This window comes from Vidua macroura, chromosome 6 (assembly GCF_024509145.1).
Source record: "Vidua macroura isolate BioBank_ID:100142 chromosome 6, ASM2450914v1, whole genome shotgun sequence".
In the NCBI taxonomy this organism is placed as follows: domain Eukaryota; kingdom Metazoa; phylum Chordata; class Aves; order Passeriformes; family Viduidae; genus Vidua; species Vidua macroura.
This window is the reverse complement of record NC_071576.1, coordinates 57,006,224-57,025,487: the sequence shown is the minus strand read 5'-3', so window position 1 is coordinate 57,025,487 and position 19,264 is coordinate 57,006,224. Positions and strand designations below refer to the sequence as shown.

General features: G+C 45.0%; 1 protein-coding gene across 3 annotated transcripts in view; it reads right to left on the bottom strand.

Annotated features, from left to right (window-relative positions):
* Window positions 1–563: 563 nt before the first annotated feature.
* PAK6 (p21 (RAC1) activated kinase 6) overlaps window positions 564–19,264 on the bottom strand; it is a 37,978-nt gene continuing 19,277 nt past the window's right edge. For 2 of the 3 annotated variants that reach the window (XM_053981245.1, XM_053981246.1), the window contains 8 exons: window positions 17,008–17,216; window positions 12,530–13,132; window positions 8,854–9,345; window positions 8,478–8,611; window positions 5,644–5,770; window positions 5,334–5,459; window positions 4,532–4,666; window positions 564–2,597 (listed from right to left, as the gene is read on the bottom strand). In XM_053981245.1, the coding sequence (XP_053837220.1) occupies window positions 2,430–2,597; window positions 4,532–4,666; window positions 5,334–5,459; window positions 5,644–5,770; window positions 8,478–8,611; window positions 8,854–9,345; window positions 12,530–13,132; window positions 17,008–17,211 (1,989 nt within the window). In that variant the 5' untranslated portion in view covers window positions 17,212–17,216 and the 3' untranslated portion in view covers window positions 564–2,429. Of the gene's footprint in view, window positions 2,598–4,531; window positions 4,667–5,333; window positions 5,460–5,643; window positions 5,771–8,477; window positions 8,612–8,853; window positions 9,346–12,529; window positions 13,133–17,007; window positions 17,217–18,777; window positions 18,786–19,264 lie in introns of those variants that run through there. The other variant, XM_053981247.1, reaches the window with a different exon arrangement.

The window sequence follows — 19,264 nt, the reverse complement described above, 5'->3', positions numbered from 1 at the left end:
TTCCAAACCTGCTCTGCATCCTCATTCTCCTGCCTGGTTGCCTGGTGCCTGGGGAAGGAGCTGTCGGCCCTGGAGATGGAGCTTCAATCTTTCAGCTAATCTAGATTTATTTTAGGATTTATGTTTGATTCCACACTCATCTAAGTAATGGAGCAGTTAATTGGTGCTGTGCCGTGCATGAACTGCAAAGAGAGAAACATAAGAAGCAGGAATTAAATTCTACACTGCACAGGAAGATGGATCCTTTCTGCATTCCTCACAAATATGGTAATAAGATTTTAAAATTTTATAAGGTACTTGAATGCAATTTTTCCAGGGCCTTCCCTCACAGTGTTTAGTCAGATTTGGGCTAAAGTACAAAATGGTGTTAAATATAAACCTGTCATCCCCGTCTCCAAGAAACCTTTGTTTCAGGACTAAGGATCCAGGCTCCTGCCCCAGTCTCCTCTTGTTTTAGAAGCTATATAGCCACAGAACAGGGAAGTTAGAGCAGACTCCAAGGTTTCACACTCGCATCTCTGAACTACAGACACATTTTTAAGCATCTCAACACAGTAACAGGCTTATGAATAAATCAAGAACTACTTTAATTTAAAACACAAGTGCAAAGGATTCACAACTAAAGACAAGCAGGACTGTTTGTTTCAAATTATAAATCTTTTCCAAGTCCTGCTTTCTTTGCATTAAAAAAAAGCAATATATCTGGAATACAGGAACATTTTACATCAAAAATTTTCCAGTGCAGCTAAGGAGGAGCTTAATGAATTAATTTCAACCAACTCCATCAGCCCAAACTTAGACATCCAGTCTACAGAAACCTCCTATGACCTCTCTACCTGCCATGGGTGAGAGAGTGATTTTGTCCTTCAGCAGGTGTCTGAACCAAGGGGATGAACCATCTCTGGAGTTGTTCCCCCAGGGCTGTTCCTCTCCCCATGGGCTACAGAGCCAACCTACACGTTCCGCAGACTGGGTGCCCCCCGCTTTGATGGCTGGCAGCAGTGCAGATGAATTCCATCCCAAATTACTTCAAGTAATCAACCATGGCTTCAATTTTGAAGCAGGATCTGTAGCTGTAGCAAATAGCAGAGGACAGAGGTTATGAACATCTTCTGAAGAAAACGCAGTTCTGAGGTCAGTTTCTGAGACAGCAGGACTGTCCTGAGAATAACTAAAAAGTCCAAAACCTTGGTATCTGGAGTTTCAAAACAAGATCCCAGCTCCACATCTATGAATATATTCTTGAGACCTCACAACAACACACACCATCACTGTACAATGTTAATCCCGACCTAGAGTCCAATTACCTTGAGGATCTTACTGATCAGAGAGTGCAGCATACAAAATACCTAAAACTACATCAAAATAACTGAAAGACCTGTTTAGACAACCAGAAACCTTCCAGATGTAAAGGGCTGATGGGGAAGGGCAGACCAATAGACAGACAGCAGCACACAAACACAAAAATCAATCCTGGGATATGCAGGATAGCTCAAATATTTCCATTTGGTCACCTACAGCATCCCCAAAATGCTACCCAATAACTGCCCCAGGGCAGCACTTCTCAGCCTCTCCAGGGAGAAAGGACTGGGAAAGTTAGCCACAGGAACATGCTGTTCACATTCCAACCAGCACACAAGATGTTGCAAATGGTGAATTTTTAACCATAAGATCCTGGTGGTAAGAGCACCTGGTCTTCATAGAGTCCACTTTGAGGACCATATCCAAGGGTTTCCCCCTCCAAAAGATTAAAATCATGAAATGGATTCAAGATTGACCACTAAACCATACGCATTCTGCAGCAAAAGGGAAGCATGTTGATGCAAGAGAGCCACTTAGAAACAAATATATACATATCACATCTGCTCCCTAAGGAAGTGTGTGCAGGTTTCTAGGTCCATATTTAACCAAAGGAAATTAAAATAATCTGTGAAAAGGTCTCAGAGGAAAAAAAAAAAGTCTTTGTGCATTGAGAGTTTAAAGGGGTCTGTGCCCCAAAGTGAGTCAGCTCATGGTTCCAGTGCACAATGAAGGAAACAAAGATCACATTTCTAAGTGGGAAATATCGTTCCAGCTCAGTAGTCAGCAGCCCGGGTGTGCAGAAACCCTCAGACATTCAGAAACACAACTTCAAACTCCACTTTCGAATGCCATCCTTCGGCAGCAGTGATCCGCAAGCCATGGAATACCTGCTTTATCCTTGAGACAGACTCGGTCTCACTTAGATCTAGTCTGTATTGATTGTCTTCAGCAAAGGAGAAGCCACAGAAGGCTGAGGATGCATGGACAGGATTCACATTTGTCCTCCAAAACAATCACTGGCAAGTTCCAAGCACCATTCACAAGTTGAGACTGCCTGGGCTCTTAATTTTTTCTCTGTATTTTTTTTATAAACACTCCTTTTCCCTAGAGTTTCCCCTCATACACAGTCAGCAGGTGGAGGTGCGCTTCCTGTACTGTTGGATAAGGGGCACCAAACACTCTGGAAGTCCCGTCTGGAGCAAAAAGGGGTGATCCAGAAGTTCTTGTGCTGTTGCTCTTTCCAATGGATCCCGTGTCAACATCCTTTCCAAGAAGTCTCTCAGAACTGGGGAGGTCTGTGAAAAAGCAACCAACCAAGTCAACCCTGCAAAGGGACCAGGCACAGCTCGTGCAACACCAGGCTGCCGAGGTGAGTGTGGTTAAAAGGATCCTGTACATTCCCAATCTGTATCCCTGTTTTTCCAGCAATGTGACATGGGTCACATGCTTTTTATGCTATGGACATAACTTTCTGTCACTACTAGGCACAACACTTAGGTTGTTTTCTTTTGAATGGGATACAGTCAGTTAAGCTAAGACTGCCTGCCACATCCTTCCATTTGGGTTACTTCTGCTTCCCATTTTGTTACTTAAACTTTCCTGGATTTCAGCTCAAAAACTCAGCAGGACTCCTGCTACCTGGGCACATCACTTGGGTGGGAAGGGGGCATCAATCCATTCTTTTACTGGTCACAGATTATGGAAAGGTAGTTAAATAGAGTTCTCCACTAGGTTCTGAGAGCCTGAAAAACCCCCATGCTAATGGTACAAGAAGATGAAGAAGCTGCAGCACCAGTACCAAAAAGCTGAACCACCTCAGAGCTTTGTCCTTTGGAAGAGGTGTAAAAGCCTGGTAGTAGCCAGCCCCAACCACCACTTCATGACCCTGCACATCTCTGGCTGGTTTAATCCTCTGCATCATTAAAATGGAATAAAAAAAATTATCTTGGCATATATTTATTTATTTTAATGCTGATAATTACATCCAGTTTAGACTGGGGGCATTTTCCCAGCTCTGGTTCCCTCACTAGATCCTGAAATACTGTTCACACTGAGATATTGCTCATCTCAGGAGCGCTTTGGATGACTTTGCTTGGGATTGCTGGAGAAGGCACCACACAGCTCAGTGCCAGGATCCAGCCTATATCCTTGTCTATAAATCTGCCCATGCTTTAGCAATGCAGCAGGGATTATTCTAGGTGGCATCCCTTTAATCTGCTGCCTCCAAAACTGCAGTCACTGACCACAGTGAGCCATGAATTGGCACTAGAATGGAGGGCTGGATCCACAGCTGGAGCTGCACTCCAGCAGGACACTGGGGAGGATTGCCCACCAGCCTGTAAATTGGAGGTCTGCTGGAAGCTAGTCTGCTTCCCAATACAAAGTGGAGCAGAGCAAGACCATAACCAGCTCTGGCTGTCACAGCCTGTGGTATGCCCATGTCACCAAGCAAGGCGTGACCCAGACCAGGATGGTTTTACACTGCCCAAGGAGGGCAAGCACCAGGTCCATGAAATTTTAATTAGTGTTGCAAAGGCAAAGAGGAAAGAACAGCTGTTGATGTTGGAATGTGTGCTGTTAGTTCAGCAGTCTACTCTCTTAAATAATTCAGTTTTAGTAGCTGCAGATGCTCTGATTAATTGGAAAGGCTGGGTAGCTCAGGATGCTGCAGAAGCTGTTTGATCTCAGAGGCTGGGCATGGAATGAAAGGAAGACTTCTTTAAGCGGGCACTGAAAGATGATCACTATTTCTTATGTCACTGCTACTTTTTCCTAAGAAACCATGGAGCCAAGTTCATCTTCTGAGCTACTGCAGTGTCTCCATGAGTTTGCATCTGTCCTGAGCTTTCCTGCTCTGACCATAAGGCAGCCTTTGTAGTCCCGAAGGCCATGAAACTCCCAAGAGCAGGGATCCTCCTGTCCCCTTCCCTGGAAGATAAGCTACTCAATCAACATCAGTAAGCTGGGAACTGCTGGGTCCACCTGAAGCAGCTCTGACCTGCACTCTCCATTTATGCCCAGGTACCCTCACATTGCCAGGGCTGTTTCCTAAAGCTGCCACCAGCTGTCAGCAGCAGCTTGGAGCCACTAAGACCCCGAGGCCAAAGCTGTTCCCCAAGAAACATGTCCTAGCAAGACTGTTTCCACAGCCAGCTGCACTGGGAACAGCTGATACGGATATTTGCCCATGATAACCATCAGGCTTACAAGTGTTTGGCAGCATGCTCACCCTGTGGAAGTTTTTAAGTTTGGGAGGAGGGCTGTCACGGAGTCTCTTCATTGCCTGGACTGGAGAATCACTGAAGTAGGGGGGTTCTCCATCTACCATCTCTATCACCATGATCCCCAGGGACCAGATATCCACCTGTGGGAGACAATGTTACATCAATACACACACTCCAGAGGAGCAGGTCCTTGTTTTGTTACTTTCACAAAGGCCACAACACCCCAACCATGACAAATGTTACCAAGAGAGTCCAACACTGATGCCCTTAATGCTTTTTGGCTTCTTACAGGAGTTTAACAAAGTCAATTTTGCACCCAGGACTGAGCCATGCTGATGTTGCAACATGTAAAGGTGCGCAAGTAACTGCTTGTACCTGGCTGGTTGGTAAACAAAACTAGTCAGTCTGCTGCCACCTGCCCAGAACTCCAGAGTTCCCATGTCTGCTTTCCCTGAGGTGAGTCTCTCAGAGCTCACATCTACCCCCCATTACTTTATGGAATTGATTTACTGATCCCTATAATGTCTCAGGCTGCTCCTTGCTCACATTGGTACACAGCAGATACAAGTCTAGGCCAAGCTTTAAGTGCAAAAATAGAAGAAGTTGATGCCTTGGTCCTAGAAGCAGAACAATCTGGTTTTCTACTGATTTAGGAAATATTGATGTCATCACCATCAAAGCTGTAGTCATTGTTGGGTTTATTTTCTAAATAGAATCTAGAGACTTCCTAGAAAAGCCCATAGTTATTTTCCCGTGACACTTCAGAATATTACTTGCTCTCCTGCTATGAGGGAGGTGGTCTCTTACCTCAGTGGTGTACGGTATCCTTGCAATGACTTCTGGAGCCATCCAATAAGGAGTACCCACCAGGGATTTTCTTTTAGGTACATCTTTACTGATCTGAGCACAGAAGCCAAAATCAGAGAGTTTGACCTGCACAAAGAGAAAAGCAACCAACCTTAAAAATAAGCCTTAAACAACACAGAGGGAAACACCACAGACAAAGATGACAGAGTAAGAGGACGAGGGGAAAACAAGGGATTGGGACCAGAAAGGAAATAAGAGACAGAGGCTGCAGCAGCAGAAGACAGGAAACAATTTGTCTGAGGAAACACACCCTGCCATCCAATGTCAGAAGAATGGAGTCGCTCTTGATGTCTCGGTGAATGACCCCCTGAGAGTGGAGATAGGACAGAGCCTGCAGCACCGACTCACACACTGTGGCAATCTGCTCCTCGTTCAGCCTGCAATTACAGACAAGGGACTTAAACTGTGCAGAGCACAGTGCTCCTTCACAGGGGCACAGGGGTTTAAACACAGCCACTTTGGTTCCCTATGACAATCACCATCTCACCTTCACCATTCTTCCATGTCTGTTACTGAGGAAAATATTTTTTACTTGATGGCTGACAACTTTTAAGTTTTCATAGGTTTAATATGAGAAATTGCACTTTGAATTCTGTACCTAAGTTCATTCTTGCAAGATGCTGTTTCAAGCAGTTCTGACAGGCAGCAGTGCTGCTTGATGCCAAGGTGTTGCAGTAACTGGTGAGACAGCTTTTTTTAAGTAAATACAGTAAAGACATTATTCACAAGGCTTATTGTGCAACTGTATCCACAAAACATCCAAATGCATAATTTGACAGCAAATATAGGGATACTTTAGGATCCTTTAGGTGTTTTCTGCAGACACTTGGGGTACACTCACACCTAACTAAAGATGGCACAGGCTACAAGCAGGGAAGGCACTACTGATTTCTACTACTGTTAGCACATGGAATATGAGCGCCAAGAACCCCCTCTTTAGAAGCCGCTGTTGTTTAGAATAGCAATACAAAAACCTTCACAATTGAGTAAAAATGGTAGAAATTAAAATTCTCTCCTGTACCTGGGGACAGTGACAGCTCTGCATTTCTACACTGAGCAATGCTAGAAAGTAAATAGGCAGTGGCAGTAAATCATTTCAAAGAATAGCTGAAGTACCCAATTTGAGGACTGTGGATTCCTGGCCTATCTCTAGCAGTTGTTCTGAACAACCCCTGGTTGAAGACAGAAATGAAACGTCCTCAAATTTGGGTCTGCAAGCGAGCCTGAGGAGAAGAGAGCACTCAGAAGGCAGAACTGTGCAGTGAGTCAGTTCTAAAGCCATAACATTCCTAAACCATCAGCAGAGAAATCTACACTTGTGCTGTTTGTTTGGCATCCCATACCTTACTCTTCCAAACCAGGATAGCTACAAGGTTGTAGCTGCACTGTGCCACACTCATGGCAACTAAATCTGAGGGATGTCAGGGGGCTACTTCTGCCTTTAAGATTTAACCTGAAAAGGGAGAGGGACAAAAGGCTACCTGTGGGACTTCACAGCACAGAACCCAATGTTCTCAGGAACAGAGCTTTTCATTTCATAGTGCCTGAGCTGATCCACCTGAAAGCCCTGTGGTTCCAGAAGATCACAAGAGGTGCACTTTCACCCTGTCACGTATGGAATTTGGTTTCAATCAAGTGACTGCATAGTGTAAAACAGATTACTGGAGGATTACCTCACTTGTGGAGATGTAAATCACTTATCCCTCTCAGCAAAAGTTTAATGACTGCAGTGATGGTATTTTTCCTTCCTGGGAAAAACTGGTAAAGGTTTGCAGCTTACTTTTGGTTATAACAGATCCTTCTTCCATCATGAGGAAAAAAAAAAGCATTCACTAACAGGTTCAAAGGAAGCTTCTTAAAACAAATCTAGGCTGAGGTCTCACTGGTGGATATAAATACACAGACCCTTCATAAACATCTTCATCACTTTTTATCTGAAATTCAGTACTAGCCAAGAGCTACAAGAGTTTCACTGGCCCTGTAAGCTGTAACTGAGCACTACTCAGGTTTAAATGTTGGCTTGCAGACCCTGAGATGCCTCTGAACTCAGTTCTGGAAGGGCCTACCCAGGTAAGTGTCTCCAGGAGACTCCTTCCAGGTGGGGTTGTGGAGGCTACAGAGGACAATGTGGCTCTTGATGCCTACCAAAATTGTGCTTCCAAAACACAGAAGCCAACAGAGCAAGATACATGCCTTAAATCCACCAAGCAGAGTAAGATACATGCCTTAACCCACCACAGGACCTAGGCCAAGCACATAGCACATATGTGAACTAAAGGTATACTGTGATTTTTTTTTAAAAACTGAATACAATTAGTGCTAGAAATATTGCCTAACTGTAAATATAATTAAGATCCTGAATCTTCCAAAAAAAAACCTCTCATCCTACAGACTTTCTTGGTCAGTCTTTCCACTGGCATTCCCTGCCCCAGTTCCCAGCCTTGCAGGACTGCTCTGAAGCAGGAGGAGGGTGCTCCAGAGTCATGGGTAAGACACAATCACTGTAACTGCATCATCAGAACACCTTCTGAGAGGGACCAGAGGCATCTGAGAACAACTTCTTTGCCCTACAGTACCTTTTGGTACTATTGAATATGAAGCAGTGTAGATAAGGAAACAAATTTAGGAGAGTGTCCAGTAGCTGCTATCTTTAGGCAATGAAATTTGGGAAAGAGTCCAGATCTCAAGGCTCTGCTGCACTTTTCCAGAGGAGTTAGCGAGGCTGAATTTGTGGCTAAGGTTGCACCACTGAAAACTATTTCTGCATGCCCTTTAATACTTATTCAATGAACTTCCTGGCCAGGATTCAACAGATACAGTAAACAACACTTTTTATGAGTACTGTGTTTTACAGGGAAGGTCATCAAGGAGATGACTAGTGGGTATCTAAAGGGATCAGTACTTTAAATGAGTCCCTTTTACATCAGAAGTATCATCAAATATTCAAAATGGATAACAGTTATAAACTGTAGTAGTTTCAGGGTGCTGCAAATACAAGATCTCTGAGGGAACCTATTTGTCCCAGAAATCCCCACTCTGCTGCTCTTGCTCTCCCATGTTGATGTCTGGGATTTTGTTTTTTACCTGATCTGAGACACGATATCTGTGAGGGCTCCTCCCTGCAGGAACTCCATCAGCACCCAGAGCTCCTCTCCCACAAGGTAGCTCTTGTACATCTCCACGACGTTGACGTGTTGATAGTCCCTCATTATCACCACCTGTAAAACCACAGTGGACAAGTGACCACCACAGAATCACTCACCACACTTCATCTTATCCAACCAAGTGAGCACACACAGCCCTGCAACTACAGCGCAGAGCCTCCATCCCCCCAGCAATAGTTGTTCTTGGTATGAGCATAACACTATTAAAAGGAAGACGATCCTGCTCTTCCCTTCCTTTTGCCACACTGATTGTTCCAATAAGGACGGCAGAATCCCCCTGTCTTCAGCACACTCACCTCATTGAAGAGGAGCTCTCGGCGCTGCTGCTTCCTCAGATCCATCATTTTCACAGCCACCTGGCGCCCCGAGTGCTTCTCCCGAGCGATGCACACGATTCCTGTGGAGCCTTCCCCAATCTTGATGTAATTCTCCAGCAATGTCCTGGGATCTCCCTGGTCCACAACCATCCTGAGGGCAGCTTTGAACTGCTCATGAGTTACAACCACAGGATCCTCACTGGCTGGCTGCCCCTTCCCAGCAGAGTCCTGGGGCAGGTGGAGGTTGCTGGAACTGGTCTGGGTCTGCCGGTTCCTGGGGGACCCCGCTGGGGAGGGCCGGCCTGGTGGCACTGCCACAGGCTTCTCCACTGTTGGCGACTTCTGGGGGGTCCCAGCTTCGGAGATCATCCTGGGGAACTCAGAGGCAGGTTGGTCTGGGGGGAGAGACTGGGCTTTGGCTGCAGGGCTGTGGGGGGAACCCCACTGCTGGGGCTTGAAGAAAGCATTAGGCTTCAAGAAGAACAAAGAGGAAAGTGAGAGGAAAAACAAAGTAATGGTTGGATTAACAAGCAGAAGGGTGAGGAATCAGTTCTGTGTCATCCCACTCTGCCCTAGCACACCTTGGAGCAGACTGGAATCAAGAGTTTCATTCTTGTCCCCAGGTCTGCCCAACATACTGCTTGGATGAAGATCTCCTTAGATGCAGATCTTCAAGAATCCCTTAGGGAAGGGGTGCAACACTTTAACAGCCTCCAAATTGAGGCAGTTTAAAGGGAACATGCTTTTAAAAAACCACCAAGACACAAAACCCACAGAAAAAAAAACCCAGCTGCTAAAAAGCATTCCAACCTTGCCACCAAAAATCAGGGGCAACCTGTGCTGCAGAGAATTTGAAAATCCTTTATCCCTCCGTGCCTCTGATCTTGCTTTGTATAAAAGGAAAGGGGATTCATGCCAAGGCTGTAAATCACTTTGAAGTCTTGGCCTAATTCCCTTTGGGTAATTACACTCTGCCTACTGAAAACACTCTCTGCACTTTCCACTGGTACCTGCAGAGCATTCCTGTCGATCAGGCATGGAACTAGCTCTCCACTTTGGGAAAAGCACCAGGCACCAGGACAGCTGGAAGCAGCCAACATGAGACTCCGGGTACACAGAGCTACCTATCACCTTGCTGGCTTAAAACTGACCTGCAGTGAATTTGGATTAGTAATGCTCAAGGTTTTTGGAGACCTCCCACTCAAATGACAAGCAGGCCCAACCCTATTTAGTGTAGGAGATGTAATAAGATCACAGCCTGTGGGAATGTGGCTTCAGGATATGCATTCCCATGCCAGGAAGGATAAATACTGTCGTGCTAATACTCATCCTAGAAATGCTGATTAATTAAAATTCAACAACGTTTAGCAGGTGGGGTACAAAATACATTATATACACACATATGTATATGTAAAATATACAGAGAATATGTATATAAATATATGCAAAAGAATAGTAGATCTGTCAAAGAAGCAACTTCAGAAAGAGCAAACCCATCATTTATATTATAGGGCAAAATAGAAACTTCAAAGCAAAAAGCTTTTTCTCTCTCACAATTCAGAGAGATTATTAATAAAGTTAATAATATGGGCATGGGAACTGAAAACTGCCAATCGAGAATTTTTTACAAGAGCGCTCATTTTCCTTGTCTCAGACAGGGAATAATTGTGTAGGATTTAATTCTATGCACTTTGGGTTTTAATCAAGGATTTTTGTCAAGAGCAGAATCTGCATAAGCCTCACACACAGAGAGGCCCTGGAAAACACGATTTAGCAGCATCAGGGCACAGCACAAACACAACTGCCTGTCAGGAGCTCCTTCCTCCCCATACACCAGCTCCACCCCTGCAGTCCTGTGCTGACATGCTCACAGCAACACAGAATTTACTTCCCAAATCTTGTTTTGTCTCAGGAGACAGAAAAAAACCCACGTTTTACATAACCCAGAGCATGCAGAAGGACACACAACATGCATACAAGCTCACACAGGTTTGCTTAACCACGTAGAAGTCCTATTTCCTGCTCCTGTAATCTGACAGTCCCCATGTACATGTTTTCTGTCTTGGGACATTCTGAGGTATCACTACTTCTTCCACTCCTTCCCTTCATAAGGAAGGTGCACTCAAACTTACCATGGTGCTTTTCAAGGCACCACCTTCCCATTTCAGCCAGCTACCCAGCCAAATGGTGGATGCTCCATCTCTGGAAGTGTTCAAGACCAGGCTGGAGCAGCCTGGTCTAGTGGAAGGTGTCCCTGCCCATGGCAGAGGGTGGAACCCAAGGGACACTGAGATCTCTACCAACCCAAACTAGTCTGGGATTCCATGATTCAGCTATATTCCTGTTTCTTTCATCTGCAATTACACATTTCTAACACATCATCAACTCCATTAGAGCAGGAGACCCAGATTTTCATCATCAAAGGCTGGTAAGAACATCTTAGATAAACAACTACCAGGGATGGCACAGATCCCTCACTAGAGATGGGAGATAGATTAGTCTTCCAGGTCTTCCCTACTCCTCTCCTCTGACAAACAGCTGGACTTCAAACGCTCCCAAGCACATTCACTTGGCTGGTAACTTCTGATCCCGCTCCTTGAAGTGCTCAGCACGGCAAAGACACTGAGAAAGACAGAAGTGGCCAGTTCTAGGTACTCAGGGGACAGGCCTCGAAGCAGCATAGATCAGCCCAGAGTCACTGAGACAGCAGTAAGTGCAATTTGCAATACACAAGGACTGCATTCTTTCAAAATCTTCTCCCTTGGAAAGGAAACCCACTGTGCCCAAAGCCTTGAGCCTGGATCTTTATACAAACTGCAAGAAGCTGGACTGGAGACATCTCCCTCCAACACCCTTCAGAACAGTCAGGTTGGTTTGGACAGTGGTTCCTGCATCCTCCTCCCAGTCCAGGCACTTCACAGCTGTTGGGAATCAGCCTGGCCCAGCACCAGCTTTGAAGCCACCATACAAGCAATGCAAAGAAGACGGATGCTGCGTCAGCCCAGAATGGAAAAGAAGCAATGGCTGCATTTCCTATCCAATACTAGGAACCAGAGATTTTCAACAAGAACAGAGGTTTTTTAAAAGAAATGAGTCATCCATTCAGGACAGCTTTCCTGGGGGAGCTGTAGCTATGAGCTGTCCCACCCTTTACAAAATCCAGCAGTCTGACTTCCTGTGTGACAGCACCGTGGGTGCTGATGCAAACCCTGCTGCTGTAGTGGCCTGGCAGATACAGCTATAACCAACACACTCCCCCGAGCTAGTTCTGGTTTGCACAGGCTGACGAATCCACTGCTAATGCAAATCGTGGCAAATTCCCAAATGGCAAAGGCTTTTTGGGGCCAGCAGAATGGCATTGCAGTTATGCCTTTACCTCACAGAAGGTAATGACTAAGACCCGTTGTCCTTCTCAGCCCACGCTCCTGCAGCTCCGCCAAACCTTCTGCTGGAGATCTGGCTGCCATCCTGAGCTGTGCCTCACAGCATCTTGTGAAGCTCAGGCGGACCACCCATTTCCCCTGCTCAGGACTATTTTGATTCCAACATTAATCATAACAAGAGCAGATGGTTGCCCGATGTTTGCAATTAAATTGGCTGCATGTGTAACCTCTGGAACTGTAAAGTCAAAATTGCAGTCCAGGGAATAACTTACCTTGATCTGCAGAGGAGGACCTGGCTTGTTTGAGGTGGTGGACAAGGGGAACACGCTGCGCAAGAGCCTCCTCTTTAGGCTGTTCTCCCGTGATTTGGAGTTGGGGCTGCCCTCCCCTGAGGGTCTGGCGTTGGACTGTCGCTGAAGCCAGCCCTCTTCCGGGCTCTTCATTGCCGTCTCGCTCTCCCCCGGCACAGTGGGCACGTGCTGCAGCCCAGAGGTGCGCTGCAGACAGCTGCCATCGGTGCCCTGGAACTCCGATGGCCCCAGGGACTGTGCTTTTGTCACCATCCCGTTGGGATGAGACTGCCCTTCCAGGCGGGATTTGTAATCCGGCCACATGGTCTGCCTCCGGGCCACCTTGGACCCACCATTGCAGTTGAGGTAGTTCCCATACTTGTCTGCCCAGTCTCCTTCAGGACTCTGAAGGTACATGTCTGGGGGTCTCTCGTCTCCCAGGAGCCCAAGGGACTGGGCTCTCCTCCTGCTGGTAGGGCTCCTGCCCCTTAGAGTGTTCGAGCTGATGGCAGAAAGCTTCTGGATGTCATTGAGCAAACCAGAGATGTAGCCTTCCACTTCCACGGTGCTGCCCCGCACCACGGTCTGGGAAACAAAGGGAAGGTGAGAAACAAGTCAGAGTTGTAAGAATCAAGGCTCAGTTTGTCTTGCCAAAGGTTAGGTTTTGTACATATAGCCAAAGACAACTTAAGGAATTCAGGAAAAATGACCAATTTATGTCTTTTGTTTCATTGTCCTTTACTGAGGGAAAAAAAGTCCTTGGGTTACATCCCACTGCCAGAGCAGCAGTGCTGTCAGCCAGAACAGTCAATTCTGCTGTTGTGCTCACATTCTAAAAGACAATATTAGAGCAAAACTGGGATATTTCAACACTCCTGGCTTTCTTGTGCTGAAACTGTGTGACGCTACATACATCACTAATGAACTCAACAAGCTCCTGAAATATTAGTTCTCAGAAGTTCCAGCATGCTGCAAGATCCATTTGCAAAACTCACCTTTGCTGTGCCAACACAAGGTTCATCTCTCCCCTGAAGCACTCTCAATAGCATTGTAATCAGCATCCCTCAGTCTGCTTCTCTACAATTTCTGCTAATACATCCCAATCCTGACCAGTGCAGACTGTGCTGTTCCAACTCTGCCTCCCTGCTCTGCCAAGCTATTATAATTAAAAATTATGAACAAAGGGTCACAGCAGCTCACAACTGCCTTGTAAGCAAACACTGAAGAACAAGGCTTCCATCCAAACAGGCACCAGCTCTGTACAGTAGGACACTTGAAGATGTTGGTATATTATATAGTGTTCTACCTTGTTTTTTTCTGGAACTGAAAAGCTTACAGAAGCTTTTCTAGTACTGGGAACCAAAACGCTTCATTTCTCCACAGAAATTCGCAGCACAGGATCACTCCTACACTTTCATGTACCTCTGCCTGAGGAAAGTCCTTCCCTGGAGTGACAGCAATCTCCTGTTTGCTAACTGAGCTCCAGGGATCTTCTAAACATGCTGAATTAATTACACTGAGACTAATACTTAGCTGGTGCAACACAGTAGCTTCACAGTAATTTCAATAGAACACCACCACAGTGCACAAACGAGCACCTGGTTTTCTCAGCGTCTGAAAGGCAGAACAGAAGATTTTTGTTCAACAAGGTGAAGAAAGGACTCACTCCATGGTACACACACATTTCCAGCTGCAGCTGGAAATTCTGGTCTTCACTCCTACTGTCTCACCACACACAGACACACACCCCTTCCTCCACAGCCCAGCTGCTGTCACAGAACAATGTGCTGGGGACATGAATTTTTTGTCCAAAATGGACAGAAGTAATGCCAGAAAGACAAGGGTATTCTCAAAATAAGAAGCCTTCAACAACATTCTATGGCCTCTCCAGAAAACCCACTACAGTGCTCTTCTCCCCTTCTAGCTAAAACTCCCTAGAATTAGACTCAGCTCACTCCTATGAAGTCAGACCTAGCCCCAGCAGACATGAAAGATGGAAGTTAATCTTGCTTTGCTGCTGTGTTTAAGGATTGCATCAGATTAATGAGGAAACATCCAAATTTGAGCCAAATGTATATGGAGCACTCTTACATAGCTCATGCCTTACTGACCAAAACTGAGAAATTATAACATGAAATGCACCTTTTTATAAGCTACACACAAACCCAGGAACTACTCTGATAATTTAATCCAGGACTATATACAAGGGCTTAGCCAACTAGCACTTGAAAAAAAATCTAATTGATTGATATAATTGAACAGGAGTTTATTCAAATAGAGTTTACCAGAAACAGTCAGCTTTGTTATGCAGTCTATGAGAGTTATGCATTTGGAATTACAGGGAAAAACAGTGCTAGTTTAAGATGATTCTTTAGTTTTTTTAAAGCCTGTTGGGTATTCTGTCCTTGTTCTCTTAAGGATTTGCACCTCCTTTCAGCTTTTACCATCCTTGGGTTTAGTAAGTCAGACATGAAAGTCCCGACCAGCATAAGGCTCAGGGCAAACTCTAGGAAATTTCTTCACGCACATTTCTGTTTCAACAGTGATGCCTCACTATTTTTTGAGCATCCATTGCCTAATACTTGAGGAAACTTGGCTTGCTCTGGAAATGCCATCGGTGCAGTGCCCAGAGCCTCACTGAAGTCAAGATACAGGGGAGTGCTACCACTTCTCCCTGACCCAAAGCCCCCTACACTGTGATTAATGAAAATTGGGTTGCTTGACGTGATTCTTTTCTTGATAAATCCACACTGGCTGCCAGCTATTACCCTGCTATCTCCTTGGAAGTGGCTGCAAATAGATTACTTGCTTATTTGTTCCAGTCTCTTTCTGGGGATAGAAATTATTCTGACTGATCTGCAATTCCTTGAATTTCATTAGGCCCAGCTGACTTGAAAATATGCAACTTCTTAGCTAAGTCTCATTTCTGTTCCTGTTCTTTTCTTATTCTGGCCTGCATTCCCATCCCTTAATCATGCTAATTGTCAGCCCACTGATCACACTTAATGAAGACCAGAGAAAAATCATTAAACACATAGAAATTCTTGGTGTCATCTGTTAACCTTCTTCCAAAACCAGCAGTGAACAAATTCTTTCCTTCATCCTTCTTCTCCTCCTCATTGCACTCATGATGTGTTCCTTAGTGCCCTTTATGTTCTTTGAGAATAACATCTCTTTTTGTGCATTGGCCTTCCAGATTTGCTCCTACGTGAATTTCTTTTCTCTTTGCCCTTTATAACTTGACCTAGTTTCCACCCTTCTGAGCAATCCTCCTGCAGTTTAAGCTCATTACAGAGCTCCTGATCTAACCAAGTTGGTCTCTTATTACACATTTTATCTCTCCTCTGGATTGTGCTCCTATCCTCTACTACATTCTGAACCTCAAAGCACATTCAGGACACCAGGCAATACTTCCTGCCTTTTTTTTTTTTTTTCACCTATTCTTCCTAAGCAAGTTTTTCTTTTATAAACCAGCATTCTGCTCAAAGATCCTGACGAGCCATTTCATTTGCAGGTTTGATTATGTACTGAAGCTTACATTAAACCAAATATAGTCCTCTTTAGTCCCCATGCTTTAAGCACCTGTACACAAAAAGCTAAATATATTCATCAGATAGCGAACTCTTTTTTATATCACTCCTAAAACCCAAGTAGCAACATCTCTGTTTTACAACACACCTTTCAGTTTTTAGGCCCCTGCAGGGTTTTGTTTTTTTTGGGTTTTTTTTAACTGGGAACAAAAACTTCTCCCAGGCAAGCAAGATTTTAAGCACAATATTTCTGTCACCATCTTTCATTTCATTTCCTGAGAGGTCACCACGAAGTTGCCTTTTCCCACAGCATGTTCCTGCTGTCACTTACACAGTCTCCTGATGCCAGTACTAGCAGCCATCTAAACCCACCCATCTACAGGAATCACTTCTTTTTCCTTACTGAAGGACATTGTCCCATTACTATGTCCCACTTTCCATTAAAATGCTGGTTTATTAACCATTTTAGCCCAAACTCTAGTTTAGTCCTTGTGGTCCTTGGTTGTCCATGAAATGCAAGGCAGTGCTACATTGTTCTCTCTCCCAGTTAGGCTTCCCAGGCAACTTAATTACCAGCCAAATTTGCTCACCCACGAGAATGACAAACCTTCTAAAACAGGTCTCTCCACAAATTCTTCTCTTGGCCTCCCTGTACAACAGCTGGTCCTGTCAGCTAGCACAAGAGCTTTCACAGGTCCCCATCACTGTGACAAGCAGCCAGCTGGTTATTTCAACAGTGACAGCAACAGGTCAGGATCCTACTGTCCTTATTCCTGATGAAGCTACTATCACCTTGGGCTATCAAAGCCTGCTATCCACTGAATTCCATATGGACACCACCCTTAGTCCCATTTATGGGGCACCAGAAACAGTGCCTCAACTTGGAGGCAACTTCCCAAGGAACAGGAAAGAACTGTCTCCTTCCCTCACCTTCATAGGCTGGAGCTGCATCCTTGTGATTCTTGAAGGGTCTACCACTGGCTTGGGGCGCCTCAGCGTGTCCAGAATATTCTGCCATTGAGGTGGCAGGCCCACAAATTTGCCCTCCTTTGGATCAAATGAGGTGTGGACACGGTGCTCAAAGTTCTGCGGGGCCGAGATCTCCGGGCGTTTCTTCTTCTTCTTACGGAACATGATGCCTGAAGGGGAGAAACAACACCATCAGTGCCTGTCTAGGGCTGAAGTGCCCAAGCAGTAAAATCAGGTATCAATTCTATGAGTTAATTATGTTGTATTGAGAACATTTTCCAGTGAAAAGCACTTTATCAGGAGTTGATCACCTGCTTTTATAGATGAGGAAACGGGCATCAAGAGAGCGATGATTTTGCCCAAGGCCACCTTGCAGGTTCATGGCTCAGATGAGCTTTCTAGTGATTTCCTTTATTTCTACAAATTCATACTGCCTGATAAAACTATTTAAAAAGTAATTAAGAGTTACATATTTATATTTTACCTGCTCGTACCTACATTAAATGGCTTTGGAGTCCAGCCAGTTAGACAGCATTTATTCCACCACAAGCCTGAAATTTAAGGTGGCAATGAACAGGGCTCAAGTTGTCTTCTCACTGCTTACTCAAAGTAAGTAATATCCACTTGGTTCCCATTTAAAGACAGCAGAGTTGTTGCCAAAGAAAGAGCTGCCAGAGACTGACTTTGGATCTCAGTTTTTCTTGCTTAGACAGAGGGCTCAGGAGGGAGAGAGGAGGTGGTAGGTGGAAATCAAACTCTGTCAGCAGGTAGCTGAAGCAGCTAAAATTAAAAACTAAGATTCTTTTCCCTTGGGGGCTTGAGAGAGACAGCTTCTGTGAACAGCCAGTGCAAGTGCAACAAGCCAGAAGCACCTAACACTGAAATATACCCAAACACAGGAGACTTCAAAATCTGAATTAAGAATTTATAAACAAATTTATAACCAAAAAAAGATACTTAGACAGAAAGCTCAGAGATTGGACCTTTCTGAAATTGGGAAGATATGAAGGAAAAGGAAGAACAGAAGAACTGGAGTTCTGGATGCAGACAAGAGGAGGGAAAGCTGGAGGACTGCAGTGGATTGACACAACCTCTTCACAAAAACCAGATAGGGAAGATAGGGTGAGGTAAGGAGAGCCAGGTTTTTCACAGTGGGGAGTGGTGGGAGTGAGAGACAGGCATAAATCAAAACAGGAGTGGTCCCAAGAGCATAGAAGGAAAAGTTTTCCTGTGACCAGGAGAGTCCAACATTGGAGCAGCCTGCCCAGACAGGCTGAGCAGGCTCCATCCTCAGGGGTTTGCTCTCAAAGCCAAAGCTCTGAGTAATCTAGCCTGACCCTCCAAGATGACCCTGCCCTGAGCAGGGGGGGTTGGGCTGCACCTTTCAAGGTCCCTTTTCCCCTGAAATGTTCTTTGACTCTATTCACTGCTTTAGGAAAAAGCTGCACTGTTTTTTTAAAGGAATTAACATCTGCCAATAAACAAAAATAACAATATTTATATGCTCTTCCTTTTCCACAGACAACGTTAATATTGGCATTTGCCTCTCACTAACACTTGCTTACAGCCATGAATGCCATCTCTTCCTTGACATCAGGGTGAGGATTTTTGCTACTTAATCTTCAACTTTGTAGCAGTCGCTCTTCCCCTGTACAGGACCTCAGCTTCCAACTATTTGTGCTGAATAAATATTTACAAGGGTCAGAGAGACAGACCGCATGGAGAGATAACCTGCTGTGGTGCAGACATGAACACACTTCTCGAGGACACCAGTCTCCAAAATCAGCACATCACAGTGTGTCAAACATTTTCCAGGTTGTCCCACTCCAAACTTGTTTAGGGAGCAAAGTGCAGCCACCATCTGAACAATGACTTTGCTCCCTGGTGCTAGACTGGGGTCTTGAAAATCCAGTACACAATGGCTCCCAGTTTGGTTACAATGATCCTGCAATCACAGGGATAGGAAGTGTTTGTACGGCAGAGAAGGACCTTTGCTCCATCTAACCCCCCATTCATGCAATCTATCCTTGGTGAAACACCAACTTCACATCCACTGTCCATTTCAACAGCCTACTAAAGATACCTCACAGATGAAAAAGAAAACAAAAGGTTAGGAAAGAAAAAAAAACAAAAAGCTTACAAAAGAAGCTGGAAGCAGCTGCTCTGCCTAGAAGAAATTTTTCAACCAGAATAATCTTTGCTTAGAACAAGCTCCAAT